The sequence below is a fragment of the Melampsora larici-populina genome (assembly GCF_000204055.1).
Source record: "Melampsora larici-populina 98AG31 unplaced genomic scaffold MELLAscaffold_3, whole genome shotgun sequence".
NCBI lineage: Eukaryota > Fungi > Basidiomycota > Pucciniomycetes > Pucciniales > Melampsoraceae > Melampsora > Melampsora laricis-populina.
This window is the reverse complement of record NW_006768767.1, coordinates 1,681,178-1,699,886: the sequence shown is the minus strand read 5'-3', so window position 1 is coordinate 1,699,886 and position 18,709 is coordinate 1,681,178. Positions and strand designations below refer to the sequence as shown.

Here is an 18,709-nt window from a genome sequence, read left to right as displayed (position 1 = left end):
AGGATGTTGGATGTGTTATAGGATGGGGTTTCGATTCCATATAGTGAGATAAAGACTAGTATTTATACTAAATAGTTCGACTCTCGTTAGGATGCGATTTCGCATCTCTGGTGCGTTCAAGATCTAGTGCCTGGTCAGGGTTTGAATGCGTCGATTCAAACCCTGACTGGTCTTGGTTTTCATGGCGTTGAGATAATCCCCTAGTCAGGGTGTTTGGTGTTGGCATGGTCCTGACTAGGGTCTAATTCGGTCATCGATTTAGATGGTAATTAATTTTTAGTCCTGGCCATGATAGTCGTCATGGTCAGGGGTTTTAATTTTCTTGGCTCTTGAAACTCGAGCTTTGAGATGTGATCACTTCGGGATTTGTTACAAATCTTGAACTGTTATATGTATATATTTATGTGTATTTAATTTTAAAGGTTTGTATGGTTTTTGTCTTCCTAAGGGTACGGGTACTTACCTCTAGGTTGACAATCAACCCCTTTTTATCATTCTTTTCTTTACATTCAAAGGGCCAAGACGGTGCTGGAATTACGATATCTGAATGCTATGTGCATCATGAAAACATACCGACAAAATTCATCCAATTTTGAAGGACCTCGCAACTCGGAAGCTTTGTCCACGGTAAGGTTCAGAAAATGATGAAAGAACAAAGAGGTGGAACTTCAAAAACGGACCTCGCGATTAAATGTGACAAAGGGAAATTGTTGTCGAACATGTTGCTTTTGTAATGATCATTGTGTCACCAAGACAAGTTATTAATATGTACAAGTCTGTCAGCACCCAGAAACATACATTATGATTCAACTTCCGTATCCTAGGCACCATTTCTGACCAAACAACCTGAATACGAAATCTTTTGCATTTAGCACTTCCAAAAGCCTTATATTGAATCCTTCATCATCATCATCATCCTCCGGGATCTGGACTTTCATGTGTTATTGATTCCTCCCATATACATATACGTTGTATCTGTGATACAGTGTGATATTCCTCTTAGACTCTTTTTGTTCTCTCACTCATATACGGTATCTGTGATACATTATTATATTCCACTCTATCGTACTACTATTCCTTTTGGGCACTCTTTTCAATCATTCACACATCTACAACACAACTAATTCCTATCATCGTTTGAAGCATTAGAATTGATATCCCCTTCACGAGATCTCAACACTCCAGCCTACTCTATAGACACAATCTTAATTATGCCACGCGAAACAATACCCCTACCCCAACCAGGTCATCGTAAGCTAAGGAGCCATGGCGCATCGAAGAAAAGACCACTGATCAGCGAGGAGGCAGCAACAAATTCGTGTAAGTTCATAATCACAATTTTTCTTGATGATAGACTCACAATGATTGCTATTTTTTTCTGGAGAAGTACCAACCAGTGAGAGTGCCGATCCAATCCACGAAGCCTTGGAAAACGTGGGTGTTCATGTTGGTGGCCGAACTCAACGCGATCGATTGCTCTCAAAGCTTTCTCGACATGTAACCAGAAAAAGGCCTCGAATGTCTACCGGAATCGTGTCTGATATCACCCCAAAATTTTCTCGCGGTAAACCCCAAAGACGAGACGCACTGGATTGTGACCCTTCCGAGGAATGCCATTTTCAAGAACCTGTCGAAAATTCAAAAGATCCGGATTCAAATGATATAGATCAAGATCAACCATTTTCTCAATTTGGAAACTACAACCTCGTGAATATGATCAGGGGTGTAGGTATAGACGCCGATGGTTGGGATCGAGACAAGCTTATCAGCACCTGTGAGGTATACAAAGAACTCAGTGAGATACCGACGTCTTTTTCTACCTGGATCAAGGTGAAATTTTATTTCTGACATTTTCTCTTCACTCAGTTGTCATCCCAGACAATTTAAAAAAGTTTTTTATGCTCAATGAAGTGGTTAAAAAGCGTGGAATGGACAATCGTGAGTTTGATTGAGTATCTACCAGGTCTCGTAGACACTCCGGTTGAAAATTTCATGATACTCGTACTCGTATGTATTTAGGCTCACAACCAATGAATGTCCAAGGGCTATCAAAAACGGTATTTCCTGTCAAACGTGCGTATAGCATTCTATTACATATGTCTATCAAGACTTGACAAACCTTCTGTATTCCGAAAATGCGATCCAATGGTCCCAGTAGCTGGTCCATCAGATTCAGAACCAATCATGCCAGTAGCTGGTCCGTCAATGCCAGTAGCCAGAGTTGCCGATCGATCAGAACCGGGTGAGTGATTCATTATGTCAAGTTCAACTCTTACTTTGTTTGACTGTATTCTAACAAGTCTGACCCAATTGTCCCAGTAGCTGTTCCATCAGAATCTATCATGCCAGTGGCTGGTCCAACAGAGCCAATCGCCACAGGTGCCAATCAATCCGAACCAGGTGTGTAATTCTTTATTTAAACTCTTACTGTGTTTCCTTCTATTCCAGCAAGTGTTGATATCCATACCGTAGGCTTGAAATCAAAGCGTGGTCGGCGTGCGAAAAAAGTGAAAGGACATGAAGATAACCAAGAACCGATCATGTCAGTAGGTAGTGCGACAGAGCCAATAGCCACAGTTACCAATCAATCAGAACCAGGTGTGTAATTCATTTTGTTTTTGTCAACTGTTACTGCAATTCCTCCTATTCTAACAAGGGTTGATATCCATACCGTAGGCTTGAAATCAAAACGCGGTCGGCTTACCAAAGAAGTGGAAGGACACAAAAAGAAACACACACGTTCTTCAAAAATTCTCCCAGTGGCTAGTTTGGCTGCTAATGACTCTTCATTGCTCCCTAGCCTTGAACATAATCGATTAGAACATCCTCGGCCTAACCCAACTATACTGAACTCCTCGAGATCCCGAAACAACAAGGGAAAAGCTAAGGCGGTCTCAGAATGTGACGATGAATGGGATCCATTGATCAATGACCCTTGTGACTCAAACGACGATTCAGAAGGCAGTGAAGCTAGCAGAAATAGTCAGGCAACGGCAATGGCACCAAAAGTCAATCGCATAGCTAGAAAACCCCTACGAAAACAGGGTGAAAGTGCAGAGCTTACAGAAAAAACCCGTGCAATTCTATCGACTCCACCGCCTTCATCACCAAGCCATTTGGCCTCTGAAAAGCCGCCAATGACTTCAGAAGGAGCCAAATAGCGTCACAAAAAGGGGAGTAAATCCTGGATCATCGAGAAAATCTGTGAGTGATTCCTTGCCCGATTAATGTCATTTTGGTAGGCCTGAATTTTTGTATTACAAAATCTGGACAGATCAAATTCAAGCTCACCTCGCCAGGACCGATAAAAGAACGGAAACAGTACTCAAAGATATGAAGGTCTTGTCTGATATTGTACGTAAAAGGATGGAGAAGCAACCTGCGGAAAAAGTCGAGGCTAAAAAGACGCGTGGTGGTCAAACAGCGGTAAGCGGGTCTCTTCTTACTCCCACATGTTGATAGACGAACTTATAACAAGATTGGCTTAGGCTCGGATCCGCTTCCATGTCGAGACATTGTTCGGGCAGGCCGAGATTCCCTCTCCAGCAACCGAGCTGGAAAAACAATGCGTGACACCGATCCCAGCACAGAAGGCGGCAATCATCCACCACCTCCTCAACCAAACACCCCTCATGACCCATGCTTCCCTTATCTGAATGGTCCTGGCCACAAAGACGCCACACCCCAGCAGCTAGCAATCATGTGGAATATGATGCAATCAGTAGGACTCACATCCTTTCGACCAGACTTCGCCGAACCACCAAATTCAAAGGATAACAAGTGGCTTTGGGATCTTGCGTTGAAGATATTCATCAAACTTGTTGAGTGTGGCGAGTATACTGGTGTGCCACTTCAAGATGACGGACACGCATTCATCAAGAAGTGCTTGTTTACTCATATCCGCTCACTAATTAAACGGTACGCATGGTCTATGCCATTCACTTCGCAAGCAGCTTTTATAAGTATATTACTATATCCTAATTGTCTTCTTCAATTGCGGATTTTGTATTATGCAGCTACCAGAACCAAAACTGGGAGGAAGCTCGTAGGAAAAACACGACCAATGAGGCACGAAGAGGCGCAAGGCTCAGATATGTACGTCACATATCTTCCCTGTAAATCTCAGACATTGAGCTCAAATTTCATTGTGATTTCAGTTGCGACAAACACGCGAAGACCTGATACTTTCGAACGAGCAACTTTGGCCACTTTCAGCAATTGTCTCAGCTGCGTGCAGTGATGACGAGACCGATAATGAACTAGATTCCCCTGGTGAGGGATGTAAGCAGCGTGTCGTTCCTTGTTGCATTCGAAAGCTTGAATGGCGCAGCGACCAGCTTGAAGAAATCTGCAAGTTGATCGATGCTGCGAAGGCAAAGGACAAATCTGGGTCCCCCCGCTCGAAGAAATCAACACCAAACCAGGGCGGTCGTCCTACTCGGTCTAGGATTCGATGCACTGAAAGACCCACAAGTCGAGTGGGTCCACCAGTTGGGCTCGCAATTGATTGCTACTCATCTCAATGGCTCCAGTCACTGTCTCTTTTGGAGATTAGTCAGCTAGAAATCACACCTGAACCGCTCTTAAACAACTTCATTACGCTACTGAAACGATTTTAATAATTTGTCTTCTGTATGTACAATTTAGAACTATGAGTTAAATTTAATGAGAGCCTTCTGGTATCTCCAGCTGCGAATTTAATAAGCGGATCAGAATTAGCTTATCATCTCACCATTGAAACCAGAGCTACAGCGGAGATGTTCAAATCCAGATGTAGCTGCTTAGGCTTGTACATCAGCCATGAGCAATGTGCTATGACCTCTTCCAGCGCCACTAAACGCACTTCCGGAGAATCCCAGGCTCGTAAATGAGCATTCATGTCCGGCATATTTATGCGTTTGAACACATCATATCGAGACTCTTGAATGGGCTTGAAACAATGAACACGCAACCAAGTTTGTACAATATTCATACCTGTTACTGCTGCCCGACGGTGCACGAATATCTTCTCAATTCTACCAAATGAGTCAAACTCATCTGAACGTGACCTGAATACCACAAAGCTGTCATTCAAGCTTTTTTCAAAGATTGAGAAACTGACACCTTTATGCTCGTATCTGTTGTAAAACTGTGCGCGAGGTGGTAATGGTGCATATCCAAGTTCTTCATCTTTTTCAAATGCTGCCCATTCTTTCGGGGTGACCCAGACACAATCGTCATCTCCATGACGGTTTAACCTCTCGATCAACTGCAACAAATCGTCTTCTCCTAGGGAGTCGAGCTTTGAATTGGACATCCGTCTTGGCTTTGGGGATGCAGGCTCATACAGTCCTTTCAATTGATCGACATATGGCTTTAAGGCTTCTGGGAATTCGTCAATGTCTTGAAGGAGGGCTGATAGATTCCCAGCACGACAGAAATTTTTGACAAACGTGATCTCGAGTTCCCCTAAGTCAAACAACAAATATACACTACATGGTCAGCCAAAGAACTCCTTTTCGAGTGCGAATTTTGCTCATAACTCTTACCTATATGGTTATTATGACAGGCCTTCAGTATACTTCCCATAAGACGCTCATATGGAAAAGACCACCAGGCGCGTACGGAACCATACTTCTCAAGACAATCGGCTAAATGAATGGCCATATGGTGATTTGGCGTCAATTTGCAATGTTGAAAGAGTATCAAAGATCCTTCTAGGTACTCTCGAATATGATGTCGGTAATTTTGAATATCTTGAGGAGAGATTGCCCGCTTGAGAGCTAGATTCACTAGAGATACTAAATGACCAAAGTTTTTCAAGAGAGAAGTCTTCACGTAATCTTGGTCAGACCATATCGGAATCAGTATCAATGGTAATTGAATGGAGAAGAGATTTCTCCATTCATCGGCTTTAAGTTTCCCGAAAGAAGCTTTCCCAAGGACAGGGATCGCTCGCTTGACCCAGGAAGGGATGTGAATCTTAGGTAGCAATGAATTGATCTTTTGCAACATGACCGAATCCAAGACAATCTCATCAAAGGGTGGTGGAACCCATTCTCCATTCCATCCACTGTCACTCAATGGATTGAAATCAGTATCGCTCGAGTCCGTATTATCTTCAAAGTTGGCTTCCACAAACTCTTCGTGAGAATTTTCATCGCTTTGTGGGGATGTTGGAGTTTCAGTGTGCTTCTTTGGGGGTAGTTGAGAGTGTTCTGCTACCAAGTCTAAGAGCTCTTTTGTACTTATTCCAGGAGTCGTATCTTCATCACCAGTAATTTCTTTCATCGCCCAGAAGCGTCGGCAGTGTGACATGAGCAGCCCAAGTAGCAAATTATGCATTGAATCTACGACATGGTTTTCGATGATATCCCAGTATTCCAATTCATTCAGCACTGAGTATCGAACACCATGTGTTTTGAAGATATTTTTACGTTCTGCGGTTGTTGTAGCATCTCGAGCTTGTTGTGCCCATTCTCTGTGCTGGCGACACGTGCGTACCGGCCACGAGTCTTGGTCAAAGTTGTTGATGTCAGACTTTTTTAAAAGGCAGTAGGAGCAAAAGAATGTGGCAGTAGCGCTTGGGAAACCAAGAGAGCGCCTCAGAGCAGGTATGTCGGCTATGAAAGGGAGAAGTGCAGCTCTAATGAGACGTCCCCGCTTGTAAAGATGAGTCCGAGAAAGGAGAAGTCCAGGATTCCAGAGTTCTTTCAGCTGTGCAACAATCGGGCGGAGCACCCAGTTCATTTGTTTGAGCGACGGTTCACGTGGTCCAGGGACTATTCCAGCAAGAAAGAGGTTTTCAGGGCGATACCTTATTTCAAAAGGAAGGGTCAGGCACACAAGCACAATGAAAGTTATGGACACATGGTGTCCACTCTGTTTGTTACCGAATGGATTGATTCCATCAACAAACATTCCAAAAACTAAATTTCCGCTTGTTTTGCAAAAGGGTTTTCCATCTGGCCCGCGAAATCCTTTCCATAGTTTTGATTGATGGATATCACTAATCACGTCATCCGGTTTGAATGGCTTAGATGACTCTACAAGAGATTCATCAAGCCACTCCTCGATCTTTGGTCGAGAGAGTAAACGGGCAATCCAAGTCGATAGGTCTTGAAATGCATATTGGCGCACAGGTGCCTGCTTGTTTCTAGAGACTCGGATCAGAGGCTCTCCGCAAATAAGTTCTGTGAAGTCTTGATTGAAATCCACGTCTAGAGGGGTGTCAGGCGGAAGTTCTGCGTCATTCTCAAGAGGCCCTCCAGGAATTCTAGATATACGATGACTGCAAATTGTTGGTGTATTACCGATTGGGTATAAAGCAAAGCAGGCTTTGCAACAGTTCATGAAGATGAGCTCTGGATCTATTCGAAGCCAGCTGATTACTGAACCAATTGTACGTGGTATCTGATTCAAAGCAGCGGTTTGTCCGGGAAGAAGAGAAGGAGGGCTCTCTGCAAGGCTGGGCATCAGACCAGTTGTCAAAGACAGTGCGATGGTGCTCCGCTGCGCACCAAGTAGCCAGGCGGCCGTCTTGTGGGATGAGTGGTCATAGATGTTCATTATGGCTGATGTGAGTGCGGCGTGAAGGCACAAAGGTCTGGCGTTTTCTAGGTTGGAGTCAAAGAATTCACCTATTTATTCACAAGTTTAAGAAGATGTGATCACCATAAGTACACGAACCGCTCATACAGGAAAAATATATATAGGAAAACCTACTAGAATCATAAGTCTTGACGCCAGCATTCCTTGCTGAACGAGCAGCCATACATTTTCGAGAGGATCTAGTTTCCGATATGTTCAAGGATGTTGCGATGGCCGGGACATCCTGTTCCACATTACTTTGCTCTATACCTTGATCCTCTGACTGGCGCGAAATACTTGATACATCTTCATCCCGTTCCGGTACCAAGGCATGAGATCGAGAATGACCTGACGGCGAGTTTTCTGATTCTGACCGATTCAGAACCATACGGCTCAAAGGAGAAATCAAATCGGATTGACCTCTTGAAACACTTCTAATCGATTGTGGTGTTGACGAAGCAGATGGCGACAAGGAAGCGCGTGCACGATTACGAATTTCAGCACGCTGATGAGCATCGTAAGCTTCACGAGTAAGTTCAACCCCAGTGTGACTGTTACCGTGAGCGTCAGGATAGACGCCGGCGTTGCATTGAAAGGCTTCGCAACAGCAAATTTTCCTGTGGGTCTGCCCACTTTTCTTCTGGCGAGTGCTCATCGAGTAAAAAGTTGATCTGTAGACTTCTCAAAATAAATAGACGAGTCGAACAAAGAAGGTAAAGGACTTGAATCTGATCCTGGGACCTTGAGAAGAAGGTTCTTATCAATGAAAAAGTTATGGAAAGCTATCCTGACGAAAGCATGCTGTTTCAAGGTAGGAATTTGCTAGACTTGAATTGGTCTTCAAACTGATGTCAAAATTTTGTTTCGATTACTTTTCCAACTAATTGACGCAAGATTTCCTCCAGCACATCTCTTAGATCCTCACATGTCTCAACATCCATGAGGGAAAGTTCAGGTGGCCGATAGATCACACTAAGCCTCATAGATATTTAAGTGCAGCAGTCAGAAAATTGATTTGACAGTGAGATAGGTAAGTGGCAAGAAACATTACATGGAATGAGATGATTTAAGAACATATCATGAAACAATCTAGAAGAGATTGGAAAGTCTTCACAAAATAAAACCTGTCAATCACGGCAGTTAATCCGGAAGGTACTTGCATAAATCCTGAGAAGCAGGGACTATTGAAAGATGACACAAATCCTTTAGAAATATCAGAAGTGACCATAGTATCAGTCATTAGTGTGATTTCACATTTCAATACCTGTCGTGACCAATGTCAGCTTGTTGTGCAACTCAATAAGATCCTGATGAACTCATTCACTGCTGGACCTATCTTTGAGGGTGTAGACACTCTCGAATTCATCTTGTCCTTTGTAATCTTACTTTCCCAGTTATCTCCTTTTAGGTTGTGTCGTGGTATTTGAATAACAAAGACAAGTTGAGGTCAACCAAATATGCCAAAGCATCAAATTCGAGTGTGATAACATTCATAACTATACTGTAGTAGGGTTCCGATCTGCACCCTTTCAATGAATCCAAATAATCCAAATGTGATCCCCGCGACAGAATTTTCCGCCAGATTCTCCTTTGTTGATATACCCACATGCTACACCCTTGATTCTTATAAAATATCTTGCTTGAAGATTCCTGAAAATCCACCTCAAGACATAATCTTCACTCCTCTCGCTTCATCATCAGGTTTTAAACCTTGTCATCGATATCTCCGTATAACACTCTATTTCATTGTTTTGCCAGCAGATAGCTTCCCACTACTACTTCTATCGCGCTTATATCTGTTCCATTATTCTGCAAGCGGATAGTGTCCTACTACTACTTCTATCGCACCTATATCTATTCCATTATTCTGCGAGCGGATAGTGTCCTACTACTACTTCTATCGCACTTATATCTTTGGCATCCAAGTTCCTGATAAAGTATACATCGGTAAGCCTCTATATTTATCTCCAGTTTCAGATCATTGCTTTGCACTATTGTCTTGTACCAACACTGACCGTTTCCTTTTGATTTTCAAGAACACTTCCTCCTCTTTAACCCTCGTTTCTAGCAGAATAATCAAGATTTTCCTTCGGTCTAAAATGTCAAGCGGGAGCAAGCCTCAAGCCTCGGCTACAAGATCTAAACTCAAGCTTAGTGGATCAGCAATCAATGAAAGCAAGGTCAAGATGAACCCGATATCAGCTCAAGGCAAGATCACCCCACCAAAAGGATCATTTCCGCATCGTCGTCCATCTGCACCATCAGCAAATCCGGATCCCACCAATCCAAATGCGAGCTCCGATGCTGTTGACCTCACTGGCCATCCATTATACAGTAAAGTCAAATCACTCACCTCGGACTTAGCATTATTCTTGAACCACGACTGGGAGACAAACAGCACATACAAGCTTACAAAGCTCAAGTATTACGCCATAATGTATCATTTTGATCACGAAACTAGTGCTCGCCCCACTCAAAATAAGGATATTTTGAAGGACAAGTTCAAAAGAAATTTACTCCCCAAGTTGCTTCCTTTTTGTTTACCACCACCACCACCACCCGAAGACTCAATGGAGACTGATGATGGATCAAATGAGGACTATGATCCACTTAACCGTAGGACTACGATCGCCATGCTTGTATATACCATTATGAAAATTAATCGTTGGGCCAAGGTCTCTTCAGTCGCGCTCAAGGATGAAGTATTGGCTCTCTATAAGCATTACGTAAATCCGGATCTTCCACTCCCTGATTCCCAATTTACAAAGCGACCACGCACTGTTCGTTCAAAATTTGTCCCGAAACTTAGCATCCAAGTAATTTGACATACCCTTCAATCCTACAACCCTGAAGTGTTTTTGAATATACCAGTACTACGACTACCAAATTACATCAGCCTATACCAAAAATTCATATTAGAAGAAGCCCCGAATTCAGAGGAAGAAGAACTGGTTCCAGGTTATCACTACTGGATCAACAAGGACATGTTAAAGGAGGACTCCACTTAGCATGTGTAAGTGTAAAACTTGTAAGATCAATTCTTGTATCGTTTTTGGCTCTATAAGTATCCTGATCAAATGATTTTTATCTCAAAAGGAAAGTGATACTTGTATTGAAGATCTCCTCAAAACTTGCACGACTTGCATGGCTGCAAGTTTCTATATCTTGTTTCCACTCGACCTGATGCACTTTTGAATGATGTTGATTTCATTTGTTTTTACCTAACTGTACTTTTATGTTCTCTATCCATTACTGCCTTATCTATTCCTTACCGACATACGTGAACAATTTGAGATCGAAGAAGCATGATAATTTGAGATGAATCCTTCCATTAGCAAAACGTATCTCCAAAGGCAATCGGGTTTATAGTCTATATCATACGATTTTGTTTGTTCTATTCTTGTTGATCTCATACATTATCTTCTTGTGGAATGAACTCGAGTTTAAATTGATTACACACTTGGACTCAGACCTTGTACAACCTTCTGATAAGTGACTCACTCAATCGTCAAAAATAAGTAACTGGTCTGTTTCCCGCTTTTACTTTGAAATTCATGTCATTTGCTGATCTCCTTTTATCGCCGCTATGGCTGTGATTCTCCTTCAATTTGGAACATTAATCGTCTTTACTTGTTCAAGAATTCAACAATTGAATTAAAAGAAAAATACATAAGATGGCGAGATCATCGGTTCGATTTCGGCTTCACTGGGTGGCGTCCAGATGTGCAAAAGAACCACTGTAAAAAGTCGATCGAGGTTTGCAGTTATCAGTCTTACGAGAGGCTTGTTGTTGAATTTGGTAATATTGATTTATATGATGATGATAACGCTCTATCACCATATGCCCCACTTGCCAATTGATCTAATCGCAAGTAAGCTCCATGGACACAGGTATTCACATACATGTGTACCTCGTTTCCTCTTCATCTTCACTACAGGTCAGATGTTTTGTAACAACTCTCTTAGAAAATAAGCACCATCCCACAACGCTCACAGACCCATTTTCAAATTGCTTTTCCGTGTTTACAGTAAGTGAACACGCATCTATAGACTATGCCTGATGATCTCACTCAATATTATCTCTTATCTGACATCCGTGATTTCATTTTTTCCTTTTACATATAGTTATAAAGATCGCTTTTTAAATTATCCCTGATATGTCGCAGTTTGTTGCACCCTACGCATTAGATGTCATTGAAAATGCCTCGAAGAAAGAACAAGACAATCAAACTTGGAAAGGTGAGTATCATCTTTCATCTGTCTCAATCTATCTATGATTCTTTTTGATTCACAATTCAATTCACTTGTAGACGAGGTGTTGAAAGAAAGCGTCACTCGGCTCAAAAGCTCAATTGAGTCTATCCAGAAAGAGATTGCGAAGTTGCTCTTAAGTCCGGAATCACGAGATCTCCAAGGTTATAGTTGTTGTCTTTGTGGAATGCACATCACTTCGTATGCTAACTTCTTAATTACTTTCCATTCCTTTAGAAAGCGAAAAGGAGCGTCTTTTGAGTTTTTTAGGTGATGCGAAGAAAGAAATCAATGTTGTCTACAACAGGCTCGAAACTTTGAAAGCTCAGGTGGTTGATTCCGACCTTGAAAAAGATTTGCACATCCTGGATGCCAAGATCACGGGACATGGAAAGGCTTTTCAAAAACTTATAGTGGCATGCGGTGGTGATGGTTTCTATGGGGAGTGCGATGGTTATAACCCTGATGAATGATAGTGATACACCAGAGCCAATGAGGTGGCTCATGTTAGCAATTGATAAAACTGCTTCCTCTGATCATGGCAGCATCGGTCATTCATTGATGTATCTGTATTACATTATTTAGGTTGGAAATAGATACAGGAAATTATGTATGATGGATGTTAGATTACAATTTCCATGATTCGAAGTGGGATCAATGTCGAACACTTCATGGCATCCTTTCGCCCATGTTCATGATTTGAGAGCTGTACATTGCCATCATAAGAATGTGCCCAAAAAGTAGCCTTATGGGATTAGAAAACCCTGGTGCTAGTTTTCTACGTCACTGCCAGTTTTCTAATCCCATGAGAAAAGATGATTTTTTTTGTAGTGAATAGATCTTGGATGCACTATTGGTATTCATGGTAGGACTGTTAAGCAGTGCTAAATGCACATAAGGAGCTCTGCTTTAATAAAATTCAATGATGTACATCTTAGGATGACTATGCATGGATATGTGGGCTAGAATCTGGTTGTATCGAGCTAAGATTATTCTGTTTAATAATTGGTGGTTGAGGTCAGTCATACTTGGGTTGAACAACAGGGTGGATGTGTGAACAATTGGGAGCAGTTTAGGTACATGGTTCTTATACATGTGGTAGGACAAAGAAATCCTTGTCTTGTCAGCACTTGTACTTGGCAGATTGACGGAGATTGTTCATAATCAAAATTGGGGTCATAATGATGTAGTTGAAATACGTAATAGATATACTAAGTTTAGTTAATTTCATTTATGTCTTGTGGAAGTTGTCATATGTGCTTTCTGTTAAAAAATTTTCTGCTCGTGTCTCGTGTGAATAGTATTAAGCAGATGATGATTAGTTGTGTAGATATAATTGAGGATAATTGTGATATTCTTGCTGGTTGTGAACCTACTGAATTTGCCAAAGTACTTACTTTACCATTTGCAACTGTTTATTTGACTGGATTTAAAACTTAGTTTAGTTTTCTGAAGGTGTTTATTCAACTTCATCATAAATTGGTAGCTTTATTTTAACAAGGGTGGCAGGGCTTGATAACTCTAACTTTCCAACTGTAGAAATCACTTAGCTGGAGGCTACGTTGGTACAGTTGAATTGTAATTCTCCACCGTAATTTTACGTTCACGGGAAGTATTTAATTTGAATGTAAATGATATGATGTCCTTTCGCAGAGTTGTGACAAAAGAGATCACCTTAAGTCAAGGTGTGATCCTCATTTTTAACCAAAGGTTCACGTTGATCGGAACTGCTCAAATCAAAATTAGAAAATAGAATGCAACTAAATAGAGTACCAAGAAGACAAATTGTGAGATGTTGAGCTGTGCGTAGTATGAGTTAACATATTTTTCAATCTACACCAAACTAAAGCATAGAGTTGAGTAAGTCACGGGCATCAGGATTTGTGAAATTTCCAGTGATGCCTTTTCTTAAAACATTTAGTGCAAGCACGGCAAAAACAGAGGGAATAGAGTACATATTATCAACAATTGGCATAATACGTCAGGACTAATTCCGTCCCAAATTATATGTCGTTCAGTTGTTCTGGACCTTTGGGTCTCAACTCCTCAGAGTCCAAACGGCTTTGCTTGTGAGATACTGATGGAGATGATTTTTTCGCAATTAGGGTTGTTTTATTTTGGTTTTCAATAACTATGGGGGACGAAATAGATGTAGATGATGACACGGATTTCGTGGTTAATATGGAGCGGTCAGAGTCTGAGCTGTTGTTATTTTCATGTGGGAAATTAATATATATCATGAGCAAAATGAGGACCAGTGTGACTGAATGCGTAGCAACTTACTGAGTTAAGGTGCTGCGAGAATTGACGGTCGCAGTATGGGTGACCTCAAGATTGTTACTTGCGTATGACGAACTACTCGCTTGGGCAGCATTTGTCAGAGAAACTTGATTGGCCTGTAATGGTATTTTTAACTTTGATTTGGGCAAAAGGCTGGGAGTAGAAAAAACCCACCACAATAATATAACACTGGGTCTTCTCGTTGAAATCTTTAATAAACCCATGAAATTGATATTGACAACCAAGCACAACTTCTTCTGTTGAAGGGTAGAAGCTAGTGGATGCCGTGATCCAATATTCGACTTTTGACTCTGCGGCAGTTTTCAGCTAGATGTTGACGATGTCAACAAATGTGAATATTGTCAATAAAGGTCTTAAATGAGGCTTACAATTGGATGATACTGGGAATGCAAAACAGTCACGACTTTGGTAATGTTGTCTGTGGAGCTCAGGATGTCCGCCGGACTGCGGGAGCAAGAGTTTTCTGGATTACAAATATCGAACACAATTCCAGTGCCCGTGACAGAGACTGAGTCAACAAAGCTGCCCATGTAAGATAAGCCAGTACCAACGAAAGGGTGATCCTCGCCTTCAAAAATGAGGGAGTCAAAGGTAGTATTGACTTTATTCTTAGGGAAAAAGGGACCTCGTAAGAAGTATACGCCTTTAACAAACAGTGGAATCTGGACTGGTTCAACGGCATAAGCTTGGATTTGATAAAGCTTGGTGTTCTCGCGGTTAACCCCACCACAACTGATCGTCAGGTTGTAAATTCCACCTTCAGGTTCGGAACGATTTACTGGATTTGTCTATTCAAAAAATTAGGTCAGATAATGAAGGCTGATTGTGAACATTGAAATACGAATGGGAAGCAAAACAAAGGGGGTACCGTACTTTATCTTTGACTTCGAAATTGCCAGATACATAGATCCCGTGATTGATTATGGCTGCAATGTCGGACATTACGTAGCATAGAATATAGTAAGTTTAACGTGGCCGATCAAAAGATGAGGAGGACGGATAAGTTGTAAATGATGGGTTCCGAGAAGTCAAGGATTTGTACTTATGGACCACATTAGACTTTCTCCACGCCAATCCATAACCATAGTATCTGTCACAATAATAAACGCAAGCCAGTAGATAATGAATTTGTAAGTTACGTGGTACTCAAGGAGTGAATGACGGGTGAGTAGGGTTAACAAATAGCTGACGAGGTGCAAAATAGTCAGATAGAGTAAGCAATGGTTATAGATATGACTCCAAGGGTGAGTGTCAGAGGGAATAGTGTCATTGAGAGTGGGGAAAATCGGTTGGTCAAAACTAACAAATTTTCAGGCGGGGGAGGGGTTTTGTCAGGTTTTGTTCGAATTGATGGTTCTCCTTTAATATTTATGATGATATGATATGCTGACAATAAGATGGACTGTGTAGGATCCTTCTAGCACTGATCCATCATCAATCCAGCTCTGGGAGGATTTCCGTCAAGCTATTAGAACCATGCATTTACATGCGGAGAGTAGAGGAAACGTCCCGGACAATCATGCGGTTATGGCTCTGCCTGAGGAAGAAAGGCAAGGTAAAATGAGGGGATTTGGTTTCCGGTCTACCAGACAAGTTGGCAAACACAAGTACGGAAAGAAAATTAGTAAGTAGAGATGTTTCTTCTTGCAATTGAACCTCAAGGTTCACTCTACCGTGACTGATTTACAGGTCCTTTTGCACAGAATTCTAGCACTAGCGGTGACTTTGGTAAACTTAAGGATGATGAAATGCGGCAAGATGATTTACCATGGGTTCATAACTTCCAGGCAGAAAGGACTTCCTCTCTCTGCTTACATGCATATGAAAGTAATAGGGAAGTTGAAATCAAAACTTGTGCTCCTTCTTGGGCTTCCAGAGAACCAGTTCCTGGGACTAAGGAATGGACAAAGTCGTCCAATGGGCAGGTGTTTGTTGGGTCAAGTACCATTGTGACCTCAGGCGGCTTCCGCAATGCCCCACATTGTGACTTTGATGCCACTGGGTTTGCATCTGGGTTCTTTTGTTTGATTGATGCTTACACATGTTGAGTTTTCTTTGTATTCTACTTGTCAAGATGTGTTTAATTGACTGATCAACATGTCTATAGCCAATATCATTTCACCAGAGAGACGATTGGCACTGCGAGCCCAAATGGCAGAAGAATTGTTGGAAGAACAGAAGACTGGGAAGTATGTCCAGAAGGAACATCCTGAAGTTGGTGCTCAATTTATCATGGTGGTTGGGCATTTTGAGTTTAAGATAGATATCAATGCAGCAGATTTGGTAGAGCTGATTTGGGTCACTGATGTTAATCATTACACTAGTCACGCACTTTTTTCACTAGAAGAGCAAAAAAATTTGACAACTTCAAAAGCAGCAATTACAAGGCAGAAAAATGAAGCTAGGACTGTTGAGAAATCAGGTGGGACCATTATAAGTCTTGATGGTCAGCATGTGGTGGCCTATGCTTCTTGCTCTCAAATCACATCAGCAGTTGTACAAGCAATGAATAATATCATGGATATGAGGGGGGATATGGATGATGACGCTTGGGAAAGATACCATCCTACAATTGCTGGATTATGATGAGCAGCTGGAAAGGAAGATTGACTCATATCACCAATCACACGGTTCTGTTCTAAAATATTTACAATGATTTCTTTTCTTTATCTCAATAGTATGTTTAAAAATGAATTAAAAAGAGTATGTGACCCTACTAATACTTTTGAGTCCCTGGTGGAACGTGAGATTGATAGGCAGATTTACCATATAGTATCTCAACTTCATCATCAGAGTCCTTAGAGTCTGGAAGACACACTAAACCCATTAAATCACATACTTGACCACACTTATGTTGGTCCTTAAAGTTTCTCAAACCCTTCTTTCCTGTATTTCCTTCACTCCAAGTTAACCTGTTCAATGCAATAGTCAAATACTCAGCTACTTACTATCAGACGGATTAGTAATAAGGAGTGGGACTTACAAACTATCATACACAATCAATAGGTCAGTAAGGACACTTCCTACCCCTTGCAGGTCAGCAACTATCCGCTTGCCACTATAGTATTGGTATGACCAATGAGTCAGTGGGTGCATCACATCATGAGTCATGTCACCTTCTGGTCCACAAGTCTCAAAGTTGACATTGCTAGTATATTTGCAATAATTCTTGACATCAAGCAGTTCTTTGAAGAAATATGCTGAATCTGGACTCATACTTCTCCCCGAGTAGACTGGAAAGTTATTTACAATCTGAGATATTCAATATGGTTAGTATCATACTAGACATCAAACTGGTTCCTAGACTTACACGTATGTCGCCAATTATTCTTGCTAGATGAGGGGAGAGCTTGATCCTATCAACTTCCAATGCCTTTTGCTTGAATTGCTCAATAACACTTGCGACCGCAGCATAAGTTCCACCGGATTCTCTGTGAACATCCAGCACAGATTTACAGTAGGGCAAAACCATCTGCTTTTTAGCCACCATAGGTTTCACATCACCTGTTGCATCCTTTCGAAAGGCTTTGTAGCATATCCTGAAACCACCTTCACCAATTTTTATACTCTCATCAACCTTGAAATAATACTGAACTGCCTTCCATTCAGGCTTTCCTTTGGAATTAGATTGCATGTGTAATCTCTTTCCGTCAATAAAACCATCTGATGTTGGATTAGATGGAAGTGGTGCAGCCATTGGAAAGTTTTGCCCAAAGGCAGGAATGTCCATGGGTGCACGGAAATCAAAGGCTACAACTACAAACAAAAATGGAATGTCAGATTTTTGTTGAGAATTCAGAGCAGTGAGCTTTCACTTACGTGTGTGATTTGGTGGTACTACCTCTGTGATTTGTGCTCTTTCATCAATTGCATTTAAGTGCCTCATGTTGGGCGGAGGAGTGAAAAGTGGTGGTAGAGAGCTTAAGCTATTATTAATGGTCTGACTTTTAAAAGGCCTGACAGGTTGGTTCAACTTTGAGGTTGTAGCCCTTTTGGTGCGGGTTAGGGGTGGTGAGGTGATTCGCGTAGAAGTTGAAGGGGTCGACTTGGATTTCTTTCTGGTGGTTTTGCTCAATGAATATCTAGCAGTACCGAGAGAACTGTCACTACTGAAGTAATCGTCAAGCTCCTGATCTGAAATGGTCAATTCTTCTGAAGCTTTTCTTTTGCCTCTTTTAGTCTTAGCCGTAGTCACTGAGGTGAGAGGTCTCACAATATTGGGATGGGTGGAATAATACCTTTCAGCAAGGAAGATAAGTTCAAAAGCTGGTTCGCCTTTGGTGGTGTCTAGGTGATTACCAAGGACTTCATCATCGTGCAAAATACAGGGTGGCATTTTACCTTTGCCAGGCTTGGCCAGAGAAAACCATTGAGGATTGTATTCAAGAGGTGGTTGAGGATATTTGTTGTCAGATACCGGTGTGTGGTCCCAAAGGTCAAAAATCGCTTTCTTTGTTGGGGCTAAGATAGATCTAAGATTCCTATTGACATTAACAATTCCACGGACCAAACTGTGGGTGTGATGCTTGTTGTTGTACTGAAACATCCATCCAACAGAGCATGCACGCCCAGCTGGTGTAGAAAAGGG

General features: G+C 41.7%; 8 protein-coding genes across 8 annotated transcripts; 3 read left to right on the top strand and 5 right to left on the bottom strand.

Annotated features, from left to right (window-relative positions):
- Positions 1–67: 67 nt before the first annotated feature.
- Positions 68–831, bottom strand: MELLADRAFT_102371 (uncharacterized protein; the record flags this gene model as incomplete). The annotated part of the gene is made up of 4 exons (XM_007404996.1): positions 68–241; positions 464–550; positions 681–725; positions 799–831. 4 exons carry the CDS (start codon positions 829–831, stop codon positions 68–70), a joined length of 339 nt encoding a protein of 112 aa, XP_007405058.1.
- A 380-nt stretch (positions 832–1,211) lies between these two features.
- MELLADRAFT_102370 (uncharacterized protein) lies at positions 1,212–3,161 on the top strand (the record flags this gene model as incomplete). The annotated part of the gene is made up of 8 exons (XM_007405262.1): positions 1,212–1,320; positions 1,388–1,795; positions 1,867–1,938; positions 2,020–2,073; positions 2,159–2,242; positions 2,323–2,400; positions 2,449–2,598; positions 2,677–3,161. 8 exons carry the CDS (start codon positions 1,212–1,214, stop codon positions 3,159–3,161), a joined length of 1,440 nt encoding a protein of 479 aa, XP_007405324.1.
- Positions 3,162–3,366: 205 nt separating this feature from the next.
- MELLADRAFT_90926 (uncharacterized protein) lies at positions 3,367–4,619 on the top strand (the record flags this gene model as incomplete). Its single annotated transcript, XM_007405263.1, has 5 exons — positions 3,367–3,426; positions 3,479–3,918; positions 4,017–4,095; positions 4,158–4,490; positions 4,551–4,619. 5 exons carry the CDS (start codon positions 3,367–3,369, stop codon positions 4,617–4,619), a joined length of 981 nt encoding a protein of 326 aa, XP_007405325.1.
- A 288-nt stretch (positions 4,620–4,907) lies between these two features.
- MELLADRAFT_90925 (uncharacterized protein) lies at positions 4,908–5,994 on the bottom strand (the record flags this gene model as incomplete). The annotated part of the gene is made up of 3 exons (XM_007404995.1): positions 4,908–4,930; positions 4,975–5,448; positions 5,529–5,994. The coding sequence occupies 3 exons, from the start codon at positions 5,992–5,994 to the stop codon at positions 4,908–4,910; spliced, it is 963 nt and encodes a 320-aa protein (XP_007405057.1).
- A 1,633-nt stretch (positions 5,995–7,627) lies between these two features.
- MELLADRAFT_102369 (uncharacterized protein) lies at positions 7,628–8,224 on the bottom strand (the record flags this gene model as incomplete). The annotated part of the gene is made up of 1 exon (XM_007404994.1): positions 7,628–8,224. One exon carries the CDS (start codon positions 8,222–8,224, stop codon positions 7,628–7,630), a length of 597 nt encoding a protein of 198 aa, XP_007405056.1.
- Positions 8,225–11,410: 3,186 nt separating this feature from the next.
- Positions 11,411–12,293, top strand: MELLADRAFT_102368 (uncharacterized protein; the record flags this gene model as incomplete). Its single annotated transcript, XM_007405264.1, has 5 exons — positions 11,411–11,441; positions 11,566–11,597; positions 11,736–11,808; positions 11,880–11,984; positions 12,058–12,293. The coding sequence occupies 5 exons, from the start codon at positions 11,411–11,413 to the stop codon at positions 12,291–12,293; spliced, it is 477 nt and encodes a 158-aa protein (XP_007405326.1).
- Positions 12,294–13,823: 1,530 nt separating this feature from the next.
- Positions 13,824–15,063, bottom strand: MELLADRAFT_59586 (uncharacterized protein; the record flags this gene model as incomplete). Its single annotated transcript, XM_007404993.1, has 4 exons — positions 13,824–14,022; positions 14,104–14,216; positions 14,490–14,909; positions 14,995–15,063. 4 exons carry the CDS (start codon positions 15,061–15,063, stop codon positions 13,824–13,826), a joined length of 801 nt encoding a protein of 266 aa, XP_007405055.1.
- A 2,339-nt stretch (positions 15,064–17,402) lies between these two features.
- Positions 17,403–18,457, bottom strand: MELLADRAFT_90923 (uncharacterized protein; the record flags this gene model as incomplete). The annotated part of the gene is made up of 3 exons (XM_007404992.1): positions 17,403–17,426; positions 17,486–17,877; positions 17,941–18,457. 3 exons carry the CDS (start codon positions 18,455–18,457, stop codon positions 17,403–17,405), a joined length of 933 nt encoding a protein of 310 aa, XP_007405054.1.
- Between the last annotated feature and the right edge of the window lie 252 nt (positions 18,458–18,709).